Source organism: Cyprinus carpio, chromosome B23, assembly GCF_018340385.1.
Source record: "Cyprinus carpio isolate SPL01 chromosome B23, ASM1834038v1, whole genome shotgun sequence".
In the NCBI taxonomy this organism is placed as follows: domain Eukaryota; kingdom Metazoa; phylum Chordata; class Actinopteri; order Cypriniformes; family Cyprinidae; genus Cyprinus; species Cyprinus carpio.
The window spans coordinates 17,655,920-17,674,336 of NC_056619.1; the positions used below are offsets into that span (position 1 = coordinate 17,655,920).

The 18,417-nt window shown below is 38.9% G+C and overlaps 1 protein-coding gene across 5 annotated transcripts in view; it reads right to left on the reverse strand.

Annotated features, from left to right (window-relative positions):
• The window catches only part of casz1 (castor zinc finger 1), an 80,110-nt gene that overhangs the window by 48,015 nt on the left and 13,678 nt on the right, over positions 1-18,417 (reverse strand). The window contains exon 1 of one of the 5 annotated variants that reach the window (XM_042750495.1): positions 1,385-2,072. The exons of 2 other annotated variants lie outside the window; for them this stretch is intronic. In XM_042750495.1, coding sequence (XP_042606429.1) covers positions 1,385-1,463 — 79 coding nt within the window. In that variant the 5' untranslated portion in view covers positions 1,464-2,072. Of the gene's footprint in view, positions 1-1,384; positions 2,073-18,417 lie in introns of those variants that run through there. 2 more of the 5 variants (XM_042750492.1, XM_042750496.1) reach the window with 2 other exon arrangements.

The window sequence follows — 18,417 nt, forward strand, 5'->3', positions numbered from 1 at the left end:
CAAGCCAAATTCAATTGTGACCTCACCTTTCACTGAGGGCTCAATTCCATCAGCAATAGAAACAAATCAACAAGAGGGTGGAAAAGAAACAAACTTCCGTCCTCTCTCTCCCTCTTTCTCGGCCTCACTTTTCAGGCCTGCACTAGGCCCGAAACAGCACATTGCATCCTTGGCAGCGCACTGAGCTCCATGCAAATGTGTGTTTAGATTTAAAGACACTGTATTTATTTAACAAAAAGGGGAAGATCTAATTGAACGCTGGAACAGAGCGCATCTTCCAAACAGAAGCCCGGTGGAAAACCCTCCAGTTGACAGAACAGCTGTATCTAAACAAGCGCGTGATAGCACGCTCGATACCGGCAGTCACTCGCTTAGCTGGGCAAATAATACCACTTGTCATCTAACTGAGAAAATCTGAGCAATCACTAGCTGAGGACTTGCTAGTAATTAAGAACAGCAATTTGAGAGAAAAAGTACACAGTGACTAATCCACATCCAACATAAACAAAAATTACAGGAGACTAAACGTTTGACTCACTTACTTAAGAATAATAAATTATTCTATTTTAAGAACTTTGAGAGATATTTCACACCTATGGAGTGTACGTGTGAAGTCTAAAAGCTGTTGTTACTATTATAAATAATCTAATATTTTATTTTACAAATAGAATTGTATAATTATTAAGAATTTAATTCAGCATGTTAATTAATAAATTAGAATTCAATTCATGTAAAAAAAAAATGCTTTGTGAAACTTGGAAAAAGTACAGAAAAAAAAGCATAAATATTCTTTTAAATTTTTCAGTAAAATGTTAATAATCAGAGCAAGCAGTTTAAAAAAATACAGAAATGCTTTGTGAAGTTCTAAAAGCTAAAACAAAAACTACAGATTTTTTTTTTTTTAATTCTACATGCAATTTATATAAGTTAATCAATTAAGAAATATTTGCTATTGTAGAGTTCTAAAAGCTGGAAAACCACAAAACAAATTGCATAGTTATCATTTTGAATAAAATCTAAATAAATTAATTAATCAGTTAATTGATTATTTTTTATTTAAATTGTTTAATTGTAAGCAAACAATTAAAAAAAAGTAAATAAATTGTTTTAGTTTTCATGAAACTAAATAAGCATAGATAATGTCACCTGTACACCTAAAAATAAAAATCACTCCTCAACTTCATATTTCCATTCAGTCATCACATCATAGTGAGGTATTACTTTACCAAAACACACAGTGAAAGTAATGAGTGCCTTTGTCATTCTACACCCTCACGCCCACCCCATCCACAGCGTGCTCAAGCCACCAGCATCTCTCACTCTCACTCTCTCTCTCTCTGTGTGTGTGTGTGTGTGTGTGTGTGGTGCCTGGCGCAGGTCTTACCTGGCAGGAGACAGCCCTCCTCTCTCTGTCTCACCTCTCCCTGCTGCTTTGGAGGAATTCTCTCCACAAAGCAAGGCATTTTTCTCTTCTCTCCCTCTGCGCCTTTACGGCTGGGCTGCACTCGCCCTCTCTCACTCTACCCTTCTCCTCTCCCTCCCTCTCTCCCTCTCTCCCTCTCTCTCTCGCAGCACAGATGTCAGGGCTGCGCGTGTTTACCCACTTTACCAGTAGGGGTCCTTCAACACCCTCTGCTCCCCACAGCCACTGTGGAAAAACAGGCCCAGGAGAGTGAGATGGAAAGAAAGAAAGATAGAGAGCGAGAGAAAAAGGGCCACTTAAGCCGATCTCCCGTGGTATGAGGCTGAGCAAGACGGAACGGAGAAAGTTAGACTGGTCAGTCACTGAAAGTCACAGTGAGCTCAGGCCATTAAAGTGAGACCCATAGAGAGAGAGAGAGAGAGAGATAGAGTGAGTGCCTGCAGCTGACAATAATAATGTGCCACATACTCCTCTCAGTCCACTGAAACTGGATACCACACTCGTATCTTTAAAGTGGAAATCGTTCACTTTTTTAACTGAATCAGAATTAAATCTTTTGAGACTACAACCCAGCCTGATTAGCTCAACCAATGGCATGAGTTTGAGGCGGGGCAATCTGTTCAACTAACCCAGTAGTAGTCTAGGGGAAAGGAAACCAGTTGGAAAACAATCATTATTTTTGCAATTTTATTGAAATTTTATTTTTTTGCAACACTAAATAATATATATATATATATATATATATATATATATATTTATATGTATATATATATATATATATATATATATATATATATATATTTATATGTATATTTCTTTTCAAATCTAAAAATAAAAATATAAAAAGAAAGGTTACAGAAGGCGGGGGGGGTCTTTTTTCTGAGTAATTGACACAAGTCTGCCAGATTTGACAGCTTTGGGCTATTCTTCAGCAAGGAATTTCAAGTTTTGCTCTTACTTATGGGGCACTTTTCACATTGCAGTATTAATGCTGGGGCTGTTGCCTGCCTGGACCCTCTGTCATGTCTAATGACAGCCCTCTCTCTCTCTGAGACAAGTCACTCAGACAGAAGAATTTGAGACTAAGCCTCAAATTAATATCACGGGCCGGACAGCTTCAAACTGCACATTATGGTAAGTGGAAAGTTTCAAGGGTGAGCTAAAAAACAATCATTCTTTAAATACGAGGTGTGTCGACGGAACAGGGGAAATAATGTGGAATGAGAGCAGGGACCTGCTACTGGACTCAAATGGGAGGATGAGCCGTGTGTGTGTGCATGTGTGTGTGTGTGTGTGTGTGTGTGTGTGTGTGCGTGCTAGGGATACTTGTACCCTCCTTCATAAAAAAGAGAGGTGCGGTGTGACGCTTCTCAATTCATTCAGTCAAAGATTGATTGATCAACAAAGAAGCATTGACCTGCTGAATATGGAAACTTGTCCAGTGTTGTTAAAGTTGACACGAAATCAGAATTGACCATATTTGCTTTCGCATATTACTTTGCATGTCATTATTTTAAAACAAGTGTCTTTGTAATCTATAATCACTTCCTATGAAAGGACTTTCCCTTTCCACTGACATTACTTATAGGCTGCACATGCAGGCTACTAGAATAGTATGATGCTAACCAATAGTCAAATGACTATAATGCTTAGACAATGTTTCACAATGTATTGAATAATGCTCCAGTTTTACATCAAACTAAGCTTCTCTATAACAGGATATAAAAGTCCCAATTTGGCTTAATTTGCTTACAGGTGTGAGCAGAATAAAAAACGCTCATGTAGCCGGACACGTTATCCTGGACCAACTGCTAATAGCGTTAGCATGAAAGCAAATTTACAGTGTTTGAGTGTAATTAAACAAACAGTGAAATAAATACTTCAAACAAAACACTGACTGAGACAGGTTTAACAAGTTTCTGCCTCTTTTTGCAGAGATATCATGATATGTTTTGGTTTGTAGCCTAATTAAAAAATGATGACAAAAAACATGCTAACTTAAAATGTATGTTACAAAACAGATAAGTCTGACTGGATGAGCCATGTTCGAAGTCACTGTAAAATGATAATAAGTATGTAGTTGTGAAGTTTATGAATGAAAAAAAGACATGAATGATTTTAGCATGCTGTGTAAAAAGGTTTGAGGCAATCTTGTGGTAAAATTACTGCAACGCACAGCCTCTTGAGGCACATTTGCTTTATTTCCAAAAGCAAAGTGGTGTAAGTATCTTCTGACTGTATTTCATACAAAAGCAAGTTATTTAGTCGATGACCTCAGATCACGGCACTTGCTCTCTCCGACAGTGTCTGTTTTTCTTGTCTTTTTCTTTTTAACAGGCACTTCTGCTGTCATTGCGCTGGGACGTACGTGTTCCCTCTAAATGGCTTTTCTGACAACTGATCTGTAAATACAGCCAGATCTGCAAGTCTCTCCTTCTCTCTCTCTCTCTCTTTCTAGCATCAGCAACCCCGACCCTACAGCAACACACACACACACACACACACACACTGCCCCCATCGCAGCCCCACGGCACGTCCCCCCGCCCTCTCTCTGACAGCCCCCTGCCCTCCTCCCCATCTCCATTCCCTCAGCCACTATAAAAACACAAATATGCCATAACTCAGCTTGCCCTGCCACACTGCCTCCATCTTGCCCTGTACCAGGGGGCCCCTCAGGAAGGTCACCAACAAATGGCTTTCCGATTCACTGCCCCTGAAATAATTTTGTGTATTAAAACCTGAATCTGCACTTTCTGGCATGAAAGCTTTTCTAATTATTCTGCCGTCCTTGGGATAGACACAGATCCTTCACATGGGGGGAAACAAGCGACGGACCTGCCTGTTCAGCCGCCACAAACATCCGCTCTCTGTCTTTTTTCCTCTCTCTCTCTTTCCCCTCTGTCGCTGCTGCCCCCCTCCTCCTGCCCTCCTCTCATCTGCTCCCCTCTCGCCGCTATATAGCTACCCCCCCAATCTGTTTTCAAAGCGTGCCTGTCCTTTATTAAATTGTTTTCTTTTCCACATTATCAGTTGCCATGGAGACCTCATCTCTCGGATTATTTGAATTTCATTATATCTATTGATTTGGGAGCATTTCATCTTTTTTATTGTTTTTCTGTCAATTTTCGAAACGAATAACCATCTAATTTGCGTCAGTGCTGATTACGTTCGTCCCTCAATAGAGGTCGGCAGCTGCGCCGGGGAAACAAATCAATGAAAAACATCATAAAATTCGAAAGTACAATCAACCAGGATATGGGTGACATTCCATGGTTGCTGAAACTAAGTCATCAAAAAATATATACTTTTTTTGCGCCTCTGCATGTGAGCGTGCGTTTGCGTGTGTGCGCATGTGATATATATGCATCCGTGCAGACATATGACTCAATATCGGCCGATGCTATAGTAAACTCAATCTACTCTTCAATGCCCCCCAGACCAAAACAAAAAATGCTTACTTTGTGTTTAAATAATTTATGCAATTTTAGCATTTATATATAAATTTTTTAATAAGCCGCTTGGAGCAAAGTGGCCATTAACAAAATACACAGCTGTCCAGTGGGCTGAGCACTCCAGATCAATTGCACTTTTTTATGACATGATAAAATGCTTTTAAAGCAATTTACACAAATATGGAAGAAAAAAAAAACAGCACCCGGGCTTCATTTATTCATAAGCCGGGGTATTAAAAAACGTCGTGCAAAAGCCAGCATGAGAAGATGATCCCAGGCCTAACCGAATCGGACTAGCTGTCCTTTCTGCAAGGACATAAAGTTTCATTACCGATGCACGCAGTCAAAGGCAATTTAGAAAACACAATGTGCAAAAGAAAAACATCAGCATATTGGAGGTGTTTGCGTATTAAGGGGCGCCAGCACTTTGTTTCCCAATTTTATGTTCATTATTTATTTTTGCCCAGGACAGTCTGCCATTGACACCCCACCCTCGAGGGAAGTGCGAGGGAGGGATGGATGGATAGATGTCCAAGGTGAGAGAGATTGTTTGGAAATAATAAGAGGTCGTGACAGGAGTCCACACCTCAGCGGTACACACATACACATGGCAGACGGGTGTCACTGGGGAGGCAAACGCCAGTGTGTTTGCATGTGTGTGTGTAAGGAGGCACAGGCAGGTGTGTGGCACCGAACCAACACTATCCATCAGCCACTCTACAAACAGTCCCGGGCCTAACGCTGACATTCTAATCCGTTTCGTAACGCCAGTTTTGTCACAAACACGGTTACATTACCTACGTCACGCACTGCACGTATAACAGCTGCGCTATTATTTTTAACAAGAGTTTTGGGGCGACTTAATTTCCTTTGTTTCATTTCCGTCAACGCTGTTCAAACATTTTAGGGGAATTTTAAAGACATCATGAAAATCAAATTGGAGTTTTATGGCTTTTAGTCTATGTTTTTAGAGATAATCCAGGCTAACATCTAAATCCTAGTGTACTCCTGAAAGTTGACCGTAATTTTTATTTTTTTTTTGAATTCTTTGAAGGATTGAAATGTCGAAAGAGCAGCATTTATCTGAAATGAATTATAAATGTCTTTACTATCACTTTTTGATCAATTTAATGCATCCTTGGAAAATAAAAGTGTTGATAAGTTCATAAGCATTAATATTTACAGTTAATATTTACAGTTACTCTTAAATTAAACCAGACCAAAAGTATTGATGTCTCACCTTACACTAAAAATTTTGGTCCAATCAAATCTCTCTATAATGATATTGGCCAGCCCCCTTATTCCACCTGCTTTTGGCTGGCAATAGTAAGTGGCAAATAATGATACATTACAATTAGGTAACAGCAGAACTTAAGCTATGTATAACAAAAAAGAAAATCCCTTGAAAATATCCTTCCCAAACTTCATATTTTAATAGGAAGAAACAAAATCTGCACTAATTAAACAATTTAAACAAACAGAAAACACAGCACAATTTGATATTGTATGAGCCGTCTGTACTTCAGCAGGTTTAGCGTCTATGTATGCGTGTATGTTTTGGAGACACATCTACTATTAGGTTGAGGAGTGCAGAAGCTGAGCAGCAGGCTAATCTCATTTCAAAGCTTCTCTTCTCCTCCTCATGTGCTGACAGTCCTGGCCGCCTGCGCTCTTTATAAATGCTCTGCTAAGGGCTCCATGTTTGCGACACGTGTCAACATTTGACAAAGCATTACTTTTCGTACACAATATCCCGCGCCAGGGCCTCTGAAATGAGGTAGCTAACAAATTAGCTTTTTATGTTTATTTGCGCGTGGGTGTGTTTGAGGAGGGAACGGGTGGAGGGGGGAAGCTGTGGGGGGGGGGGGGGACATTTACGTTAACGTTTCTGTTACACTGAATGATTCCTTTCCGAATCGGGTTACTAGCCTACCACAGAAAGTACTGTTGTGCTACCATGGTAAAGTACTGTAAAATGAAAACATTTCAAGGCAATATGGAAAAAAACATGGTATTTTCATGATGCATGTCGGAATAAATTTCTAAAAAATACATAACATGTTTAGGTACTTGGGTACAAAAAGCATATTATGTTACAATTAGTGAAGCAGAAGACAAAGAAGGTGCTAAAGTCACGACTCCCACTGTCTATTGGGCAAACACATTTCTCTAGCCCAGGAGACTGGATAAATACTATTTTATGTATCACTATATGAATTCAGAGACAGTAATTACACCATTCTCTTTAGCTCCCACACAATGACGGTGGATCTGAGCTGTGACGGCACAAAAGTGCAGTTCGGTATACTGTACAATCGTAGGTGTATAAGTCACTTGACAGCTCTAGTTCCTGACAAATGAACACCACAGAGGCTTCATTGATCGTGTTTTTAAATGTTACATTAATAAGCTGTAAACACTGTGTTAAAACCACTTGATGTTAAGGAAATGACAGGTACTGATAGGATTGCTCTTCCCTGTCAGCTGTAGGTTAGAAGAAAGGACGGCAGTTTTGAGAGTGATTTCAATATTTGCCACCCCAGTGCCTCTTCTCTCTTATCAATGTGGCAACAATAACACGCCTGTGTTTCAAACCAAACATTCCCACAGTGAATAATAGGCTATGTCTGAGTCCAGCCACCAGCAGCAATTTGTTTACACTGGACTGATCATAAACTACAACTTCCTACTGAAAAGCTATTTCTGCTTGACTTGATGCTCACAACAGCATATATCAATACAGAGATATCTGGCCGCACATCCACATTAGGTTTTTCTTTTTAAAGTGTGAATTGACCGTTGTTGTTGATAATAATAAATGTCTATTATATTTAAATATTAATCAATAGATTATATTTTATTATTATTATATGTAAATATGAATACATTTATAATATTAAGATTTATTTTTAAACATATTGGGGGAAAATGTAGGACAATGTTAATGATTTTTAGCTGTTGTTTAAATGTGACTGCTCCCATTTTTCTTTTCAGATTAAGCTTAATGTTTGTTTTTAATGAGGTCACCATGACCAAAGTATTTGTTGGATATCCCTCTCTCTGTGCCCGGAGCTATCATGTCAATCAATGCATCTTCTAATTAAAATGATCTGTTGCCTAAATGTGACGCACTTACACAAATAAGCACACAAACCAGGGTCACAGTAATATACATATTTTCCACATCTTTAGAACAGTGGATTTTATTATGCAACAAATGTAAAAATAATTTAAAAATAAGAAAAATAATCAATTATTTTATAAAGACTGCACTCACACACAAAAAAAAATCTATCAATTTATTAGTTTGTGATAACTTAATTAAATAATAAAATCCAAAAATATATTATTTATAAAATTCTAAAATATATTAAAAATACATTTAAATAAATAAATTTATAAAAATAAACAAATAATAAAAATAAAACATTTTATAGAGATGACATTTATAAAAAGCAATTTCTAGACAATGGAACATTAATTTTACATAATTAAAGAGACCTAAACTAGATTTTTTTTTTTTATTAAAGAATGTATTAATTTCCATAAAAAAGTTCACAATATCCCCTGATATTTAAAAAACAAATCCTTGCTTTATGTAGGGGTTTCACAGAGTAAGAATGGGGGGAAAAAAGAAAAAAAATCATGGCATTAGAGCTCAGTGAAATAGAGACTGGCTTATGGAAGGATAGAGGTCTGGTCAAAGCTTGCCCAGACTAACAGAGCAATAAAGCATCATGTCCATGCACTGAGGCTTTAAAAAGCACAATTAAGAAGGACCCAGGTTAATAATTAAAATGCATAATTATTGACCCCTATTTTCAATTCCTCGTAAAGTACATTAGATCAGGAAAACAGAGAGGACAGAAGGGAGGTGTCTCTAATGCATTCTTTCCTGCTTGAACTTCCTCTATATCCTAAAGTGCCAGTTCGCTATTGAGATTTGCACTTAATGTGGGTCCGTCACAAAAAACAAAAAAAAAAAAGTGCAAAATAAAAAAAAAATATTATTTTGTAATCAACTAAAATTACATTACAATCACACCCCAACCCCCCCATCCACTCTCAGTGCCAATGCCCACCCGGAGAGCTGGGCCAGACAGGGGAAATTTGAGGGTTAACTGTCCCTTAGGGGGCTATCAATGCACGGAGAAACCGTCACTGCTGGTGCCCCCCATTCTCTTTTGACAACCAGGCCCTAACAGATTAACATGCAGTCAAGAGTGATATATTTCCTGCCAAGTAGTCAAATCACTGCTGTATAATGATTTTGTGTGTGGGAAGACACAAGAGGGACACTCTTAATTAAGAGGAAATATTTGTTTTGGGGTTATGAATCCGGCTGATTCTGATTGGTCCACTTGCAGCGACACTGTTTAAATAGGTCAGTCGGGTGATAAATTATCATTTTGACACATTAAAACTGTGACGTCAAGAGGCTGGAGGAGAAAGAGGGATCAGCGGAAGAGGTCAGAATGAAATGGCCTGGTTCAAATGGAGGCCACTGAAATTACCAGGAGAGTTCTTCAAAATCCTGAATGCCAAGGACAGGTGGATTAAGGTATTAAAACAATCGCATTTCAGTCTTGAAATAGTCCTGCACACGACTCAGCATCAAGCCTATCTGTTCAAGATCAGGTGCGAGCGAATTCGCACCATGCGCAAGATCTGCTGTAAATACCAGCGGAAGCCAATGCGAGCAATGATTATGGCAAATGTTTCTGAAACAATCTCATCATGGAAAAAAAAAATTGTAAATGCACCCAGATGGTGAGCTGCTTCAGACTGACATTTTCCGATGGCATGCTAACATGCACAACCGAGAAAGCTACTAGAATTAAAACCAATGTAACAACTGAGCATTTCAGTGTATTTTTTCCACCTCTAATTAATATCAGAGAGCTGGCTGCAAGGGAGACGAGAAGACAAGGGTTACGCTAAAGTTCAGTCCTGAATCTATTTACAGTGCCAAATTAATAAGAACCGGAGGTGATAATAGTGCCAACACATTCAAACATTTGGGTGAGTGATTTTAATTTAATCAAAGCCGTTTAGTACAAGTCTATTCTTTAGCGCAACAACTGTGGAGAATGAAAAAAACACTCCTTTTTCCCCTCACTCTCCAGCTATCCAAGCGGATGGAAACCCATAATTTCTTCATACACCGCTATATAAACTAATGTGGTGTTGATGGTCAAGCCTTGAAGTGTATGTGCTCATTTATGGCTGTTCCCTGTGAATGAGGAAATGGTTGAAAGAAAAGACTCTTAATACTTTAAAAATTCCATTAGTGAACTCACTGCCATCATGGGACCGTCTCCGACAGAGGCACTTTCTTTACAAGACCAAGAGTTATGTCTTGCATATCTCTTGTCAAATGGATGGTTCTGTGAACCTAAATACTCCCATTCAAACCCTTAGATGATAAAGCTTGTGATAAGTCTTTTTAGGACAATGGCATTTTCTTTAAAATAAAGTAAAATAAAATAAAATATAAAAATAAAATAAAATAAAATAAAATATTAAAATGAAATAAAATAAAATAAAGTAAAATAAAATAAAATATTAAAATGAATTAAAACAAAATAAAATAAAATAAAATAAAATAAAGGTTTGATATTAGAGAGAAAAATACAAACTGCACTGCTTGTAATGCTGATAATTAAGGTGAGCTGTGATGAAATTTAAGCCTCTTAGTGGAACATGAACCATCTGGGACAACAATATTGCTGTGAATGTACAGCCCATAAGCATCCACAGTCATACTGTACCCTTGGAATGCACAGAAAATGACAGACAGAAAACAGGAAGTCAGCGAGAGAGAGAGAGTGAGAGAGAGAGGGAGGAGAGAGAGAGAGAGAGCGAGAGAGAGAGAGAGAGAGAGAGAGAGAGCAACCTGTGCCCTTCAGTCTCAGTTAAGGCACAGCTAACCAAGTCTGACAGCTGCCGGCTCCTTGACAATTGGGGTCAGTTAGAGGAAAAGTAGCTCAAGTTTTCATGGCTTTGCAGGAGATGTTCAGGAGCAACTGCCCACCGCAGCATCAAAGGGGATTAGAGGCCACAGCCATCTGCTGCCAGGAGAGGCCATGGGCCTTTCATGTCCTTCTTGGAGAGAAAGGCAATCCTTCCGTCGCACAGTTTTAAGTCCCACTGTAGGGGAGGAAAGGTCTAGCTGGAAGGGGGACATTGCCAATTAGGCCCAAATCAGTGAGAGAGAGAAAAGCCAAATGTACACTATTAATAGCAGAAGGATTGCGTTGGCATCTACATATATGGAAACGCTCAAAAGGACAAACAAATCTGCACAAATATAAACAACACCATCACAACAATATAACAGGTACATTTACATCCTCACCATTTACTTTTCGTTAGTGATACCCATTAAGGCAAATTTCCACATAGCCTACCTACAATAAAGATACCTTAAACTGTCTAGCTTTTTGAGAAGAAGAGTCAAAAATAAGTATAGACTTGCATTGTAAAGTAGACTTATGATCAGAATCTTATAGAGATTATTGGGATGTAGCAACCAGTCAGAACACTCTAGCATGGTGGGTCTTACATGCTTTCTGTGCCCTGAATCTCATTTTTCTTCTCTTAGACGTTTATTGACAAGCTGTGCCAACATTTTTCTTTTAGCAGCTAATTTGTTTTGGGTCCCGTTCCTGGCCTCCCCCATGACTGTTACCTCAATAGTCTGCTACCTTTCAGCTCAGCACTTGACCCGCCGTCGTCGCTTATTTCCAGCACTCTAATTGTCGTTTAATCACATATCAACCTGTCACTTAAAGAGCCCCTTTTTCAATTGCAGGAATTTGCATATTGTGTGAAACTAATTTCTATCAAAAGCTCTGCTGGCTGTGAAAGCGTTCATCTACCCAGGCTCTCTCTCTCTCTCTTCTCAAAAGCACCTGATTTTCTCCATTCTGAGTACAGGTTTGTTAACAGCCTCACACATATGGTGACAGGAGAGATAAGGAGCTGAGAGCCCATGACGGAAGGTGCTGGAGAAAACATGATGTCATAATGGAGGGGTTTGGTGAGCAGTCGCTGGGGTTAATATCACCCTCCACTCAACGGTAATGGCATACATAGGGAGCGCTAGGGAGGCCACACAACCGTTCCTGTTTCTGTGACTTACACTGGGATTTGATGATCCTGGACGGTTTTTACAGAGGGTCCTCTAGAGATGGACAAGTTTAATTACGGAGAGGAGGGAAGCGCTTTGTTCCTCCTTTTATTTTATTAATTGATAAAGGGGGCCAGAAGGGGGCTCTTGGGGGACAAGGATGAGGGAGTGTTTTCAGAGGGGTTTAATCCCGTTAGAGGCACCGGTCCATACCCCAGCATCACTGGGACCCTACTCTAGCTTTTCACCTCCACCCCCACTTTTCCTCGTTCTTCCTCAGGGCTGTTACTCTGCATGACGGCGCATAATGAAGAGGTCTTTTTTGGGTTCAGATGGGACAAGGCCTGCAGATGCCACCTTGCTTAAGAGAATTGATCTTACCTTGTACTATTATATATATATATTATACAGATAAAATGTGCATCATATACACTGTAAAATGAGTTGAGAAAACTTAAAGGGGTCATATGATGCGATTTCAAGTTTTCCTTTCTCTTTGGAGTGTTACAAGCTGTCTCGCTGTAGTATTGTTGCCGCTGCCACCATGTTGTGTGGATGGTGTGCGTGTCGATGTGAAAGCAAAACTACTTTGTTTGGCCTTCCAAAAGAGGAAACAACTAGAAATCAGTGGTTAAGTTGTCCCAGAACAGTTCAAACCAAATATTCAGATGTGTGCAACGCATTTTACGGAGGACATGGACTGTTTCCTGGGAGAGTAGCCTACAATGCCAGTGTTGTAACAAATAATGCTGACTCACAGCCTGTAAGTACGTTTCATATTTAAAGGATTTGCCACTGATGATTCAAATGCGAGTTTTGAGCAGTGTAGAGTAGCACTTGTTGTTTGTCGTTTCTCTGATCACAAATGTGGACATGGTTTTATGTTTAAGCGGCACGATACACAATGAGTAAAAAGACAGTATAAGTCATTATAAACAGTAATTACTGTATGTCCCCACTGGATGCTACAAATGCTTCATTTGTAATGGTTTGTGTTGGTTTTGTCTTGTCGCACCAGGACACGACATCACAGTATGGTAAGGGGTGTAACATTTCCGTCACACGATTGAGGTATTCAGCCAATCACAATGCACTTGATAGCTGGCCAATCAGAGCACACCTCACTTTTCAGACCGATGAGTTTTATAAACATCAACATGTTTCAGAAAGGTGGGGCATACAGGAGAAACAATAATGTACAGTATGTGGAAAATAATGTGTTTTTTTAACCTTAAACCACATAAACACATTTCATTACACCAAATACACAAAATAATGTTCTTTTTTAGCAACGTCATATGACACCTTTAAATTCACCATAACTTGATGCACATTTTTAGGTTCTATCAACTATTGCATTAAAAAGTGTCCTTTCACACTTTGTATTTGTGACTCAAATCATTCTATAAACTGGAGAAAAAAAAATACAGTGTAATGGATCCAGTATTTAGATTAACTGATCATTATCAGTATTTTCATTGCTCAGTGTCTAAATTTTTACCTTTCCAGTATTGAATATCTGGTTACATTTTGCTAAAAATAATGTCGCTCCAACAGACAGTCTGAACATTCACAGAAGGAGGGCTTAAATGAACTGAAGCACTGTCAATATCCTAAAAGTGCACACTTCATGTACTAATACACACTAAGTTAGTCTCAGCCCTGATGTGTTGGCTCATTGAAGGGTTCATCTCAACCTGACCAAGTTCATGTCATTTTTTTTCAACAAGGAGTCAAGATGTCTCAAAACTGTCAAATGCATTTTCCACAAAGCTGTAGAGAGGGACAAGAGGGAGACAGGGAAAAAACCTCACACGCAGACATACGCACCGACACCGACTCACTCGCGAGGCTGTCAGGTAAATTAGATCTGAAAGCTGACAATTTCTGACCATATTTCCTTGATTATTTCGAACAAATGCACACCAGCCGCTCTAAGGAGATTAAAGTGACATAAAAGTCTCAAGTGGGAGGAGGGAGGGCAGAGAATCCAGGTCACCCCCATTTGTCCCCCTGCCTGACAGCAGCTATATCGCTATCCAATCCAATAAAAATCCCCCCTCCTTTTGCTTTAATTAATTTTACAGCTAGCTTGCTTAATTACTTTCAATCAAAATCCTCTTGCCATCACAAAAATTAGAAATGGTTCAACTCCATTAGTCTAAATTCTTCATTTACATACACAAAGACTGTCAGCTCTTGCTAAGCAAACGGCCTCTCGCCTGATGAGATTGTTTTTTTTCTTTCCCTTCACTCTATCTCTCTCTCCCTGCCCTGTCTCTCTCTCCCTGTCTCTATCAATGTCTTTCGCTAATCATAAACATGCTAAAGGAGTGGTAGAGATGTCCAAAACGAATTTTCAAAACTGACTAGATGGTGGGGGGATTTTAAATGAGTGGTGGAGAGCTTGACAGAGTGCAATGAAATCAGAATGGAGGGGTCTTGAAAAGCATTTTTGAAATTAGAACTATATTAACTTAAAAATACACTAATTTAAATTATATCAATATTACAAATAAATTCATTAATTAATAAACAAAGTTAGCCAACCTCACATTTCAACTAGTCAACTGTCCATTGTGAATTATTGTGAATTATTCTTAAAAAGTAGTGTATCTTATTTTCATTATGGTACAATATTTTCCAAATCAAAATTATATTTCAAATAAATGGTATTTTGAATACTATAATTATCAAAGAATCCTGATAAAAAGTATCATAATTTCCACAAAATATAAAGCAGCACAAAAGTTTCAACGTTCATAATATAAACAAATTTTAAAATATATTAACAAAAATAAAAGTTTTTTTCACATTACTTTTTTTTTTTTTTTTTAAGGTATTATTGATCAAATAATTGCAGCTTTGGTGAGCATTAGAGACTTCTTTCAACTTGACATTAAAGTTATAACAGGTCTGTACAAAAAAGTTCAGTAAATCAGTCATTTTGCGACTTTTCACTTCTTGTTCCTGCTGACAAAAACTGAATATGCACAAAAATCTTTAACCAAAACATACTCTTTAAACAGGAACAAAAAAACGAAACAAACAGTTCTTGTATCAAACCATCACCGCAGCAAGTCACACTGTAAATAAATAAATACACTTTTTATTAATTTTCTGAGATTATGAGTTTATTTTTCAAACACTTAGAATTATGAATTCACAGTTTTTCCTGAAAAATGTAGAAAGTTAAATGTAAGGAAACATTGTTATAACGATTTTCTGAATAGACAGGTGGCAAATCAAGGCAGAGCAGTACGGCGTGCACTAATGCACCCAACCTGGGTCTCTTGCCTTTTAGGACGGGGCCACACAAGCAGCCATCAACTACCGTAGTTTCAACGTGATATTCAGAGGCCAAACAATAATTTCCACTGGTGACGTGTCCTCTCCATCACACTCAGTGCCCAAGGCCTGCACATCAACAGGAATTAAGGACATGCAGACACAGTTAGTGGGCTGGCCATGGAATCCACCCCCAGCCCTGCTCAAATAACTAGGGCCCTGTAATAATGACAAAATCAAAGCAGGCCCTCGCTGGTGCTATGGACATCCCCAAGCATCACCACTCAACCTTAATATACACACACACACACAAAGTGCTGACTCTCGCATGGCACGTTTTGTTTGCCCTCACTTTCCTTGACCACACGCATTCAAAGCCGCAAACACTCACTAACTGGAATAAGCTTTGATCTGTTGTCTACACGCTAAACATATTATCTTTCAGCTGCTTGCCCTCACTGGTGATGATGCAGAGAGAAAGTGACTTTGGAAAAGACTTTTTTGCAGGATTTCATTACAGAAGGTTCGTGACACTTAAGAAATCAGACCAGGGAGCTGCAACTGTTTCCTGTTTGGTTGTCCTGACTGGGACATAAAACCCAGGGCTGGGATATTTAAAGTCAACCTGTACCCATCTATCGTGTCCTTTTTATTTTGCCCCAAAAAGATGATAAATCTACCAATTTTGGGATAAATATTATAAGACGAATTTCCAAATTCACATTTAATGTGAAATTTTGTTTTAAAAAATTTGTAATCATAATTAATAATAAATTCCAGATGGATAAAAATCAGCATTTTTCCTCATTAAAGATCCCGTTTTGCTCATAAATAAGCATAAAAACGACATTTTTTAAACTTTTCATTTACAACATCAGGAGACAGTGATGGAGGCAGACCCTGAAGGAGGGGGGCACTGGGTCTCTGTTAGCTGGCTGGTGTTGAGCAGCAGTTCTGCATCCTTCAGAGTGCCAGCAGTGCTTCTTTACCAGCCCTGCTCACTTGGGCTTAGCTAATTGTGTCACTTCGCTCCATGCTGCCCACGCTGAGCCTCTTTAAACAGCTCCTCAGCACCTCCGCTGCTTCCGCTTTCCTGCGCTCCTCCTTAACGATGGGTTGCTCGTACCAGCGGAACAGCAAGTGGAAGCAGTGCCCTGATCATAGAACACCAGTCCACTTTAGTGGAGCTAAATAACCTGTCCGTCTGTCACTGGATTTCCTCTCCACTCATGCAAATCTACATGCATAATTATGATATATAAATATTAAATAAATAAAAAAGTTATAAGTTAAAACGTTTTTCAAAATAAAAATCATGTTCCTAAAAAAATTGGTGCTAAAAAACAAAACAGATATGGCAGCTGAACAAATTTCTGTTGTTCAATTGTTCTAAAGATTGTGGAACGTAGCGTGTTGAGAAATAATTGTTATTCCAAAGAAAGATTATAAAATATGATTACATTCAAATCATGCAGTGACACCACACGCTGCAAAATAACAGCACAAAGGCACATTCATTACACGCACAAAACAGCATAAAGACAGAAACATAAACAATGAACTGGAGAACTGTCCCCTCATTGTTCATCTGACTGAACATACATAGAAAAACAGTGTTTTCCCTTTATCCAATTATTTAATGAAGCGAATTTGCCCCAATTCCCTCATTTTACAATGTATGACATGCTATACTACAAAAAAAAAATTAAATTAAACCCCAGGCTTTCCCTTTAAATTTCCCAGACACTCATTGTTCGGAAGAGTTTCGGATGATTTTAGCCGTGATTTAATGTAGCTTGTTAAAGAGTGATGATGTCAGCACAATAGAGGAGCCTCTAAATCCACCACATTCACCCAAAATGCCTCAATGAGATAATCACGGGTGACGTCTGCGAAAACACTTATTATATTCGCCCATCGCCTGGCTGAAGCTGCTAAAACTCATCAGCGTTATTCCCTATTTCTCTCTGGGAACGGGGAGGGGGAAAAAAGATGATCTGAACTTTGAGGGAAAACTAGTTTCTTTTTTTTCTTTCTTTTTTTTAAAGGGACAGGGCTTTTTCTATTAAGAAATGGGCTGCTTTATTGCTTACTGAATGTATTTGTCAGATTTTCTTTGAACAATCATACAACTTTGACATGTTTACCTTTTACAAACAGCTTGTTTTTCTGAATGCTAATCCAGGAATGCTGAATCTTAGGCTCTTGTCCCTGTTCTTGTGCACATGGGCTTTAACAAAGTCCCATAAAAGGCTTGGAGCTGACAACTCAGCACTAGAGATAAGAAAAGGATCAACCTGAGCCTTTCTCATAGCTTAATTTATTTTAAATCCCGGCTCTATTTACCCAGTGCAGGCCAGCAGCCATTGTCCAACTAAACCTAGAGAAAGGAATCGCTGCTTCAGTGTGGCACCTCTACGAAACTAGTCAGGTATTTATATGTATACGTCGATAATCTCACTACATTCAGGGGCTACGGCCTGAGTTGTGAGTCTGCTGGGTCGAGGGCAGCGGCTCCTTGTAGTGTAAGTTAATAATGAGACGCTCTTCAGCAGTATGTGATGTGGAGGTGAGGTCCTAATCCTCCAGCTCGCCCCCACAGGGGCAGGCCTCCACCCGGCCCCTGTTTATCATCGGCAAGAGCCGGGCGGTCGAGGGAGGGGAAGCGCAAGGCACTTGGGCTGCTCACTTCAGACAGGATATCTTCTCCGATGCGCCAGCACTTTAACCCGGCCTGTTATTAAAACTCTAATCTGTTAAACATGTCAATGTTAGCACTTTTAGTGTGATTAATAAAGCGAGACTCCAGAATGCTGTGCAGGCCTTTCTGTTGCCTTAGGTTGTTTTGTTTAATGCGTTTCTTTTGTTTGATATGAATTCTTTTTTTCTTGCCATAAACGGTATGAATTATCAACTCGCACATACATAATTCTCCAAAGATTTTCTGTTCGTATGCACCTCACGTCAATCAGCTTTTGAACCTGAAACTGAAAATGTATTACCCTGAAAGATAAATATTCGAGCTAACTGAGACATATACTTTCAGAAAGCTAACTCGAAAAAGGTTTCTAAGATGCTAGTTTCAAATTGGCTTTATAGAATCTGAAACAGTGTATGTGCTT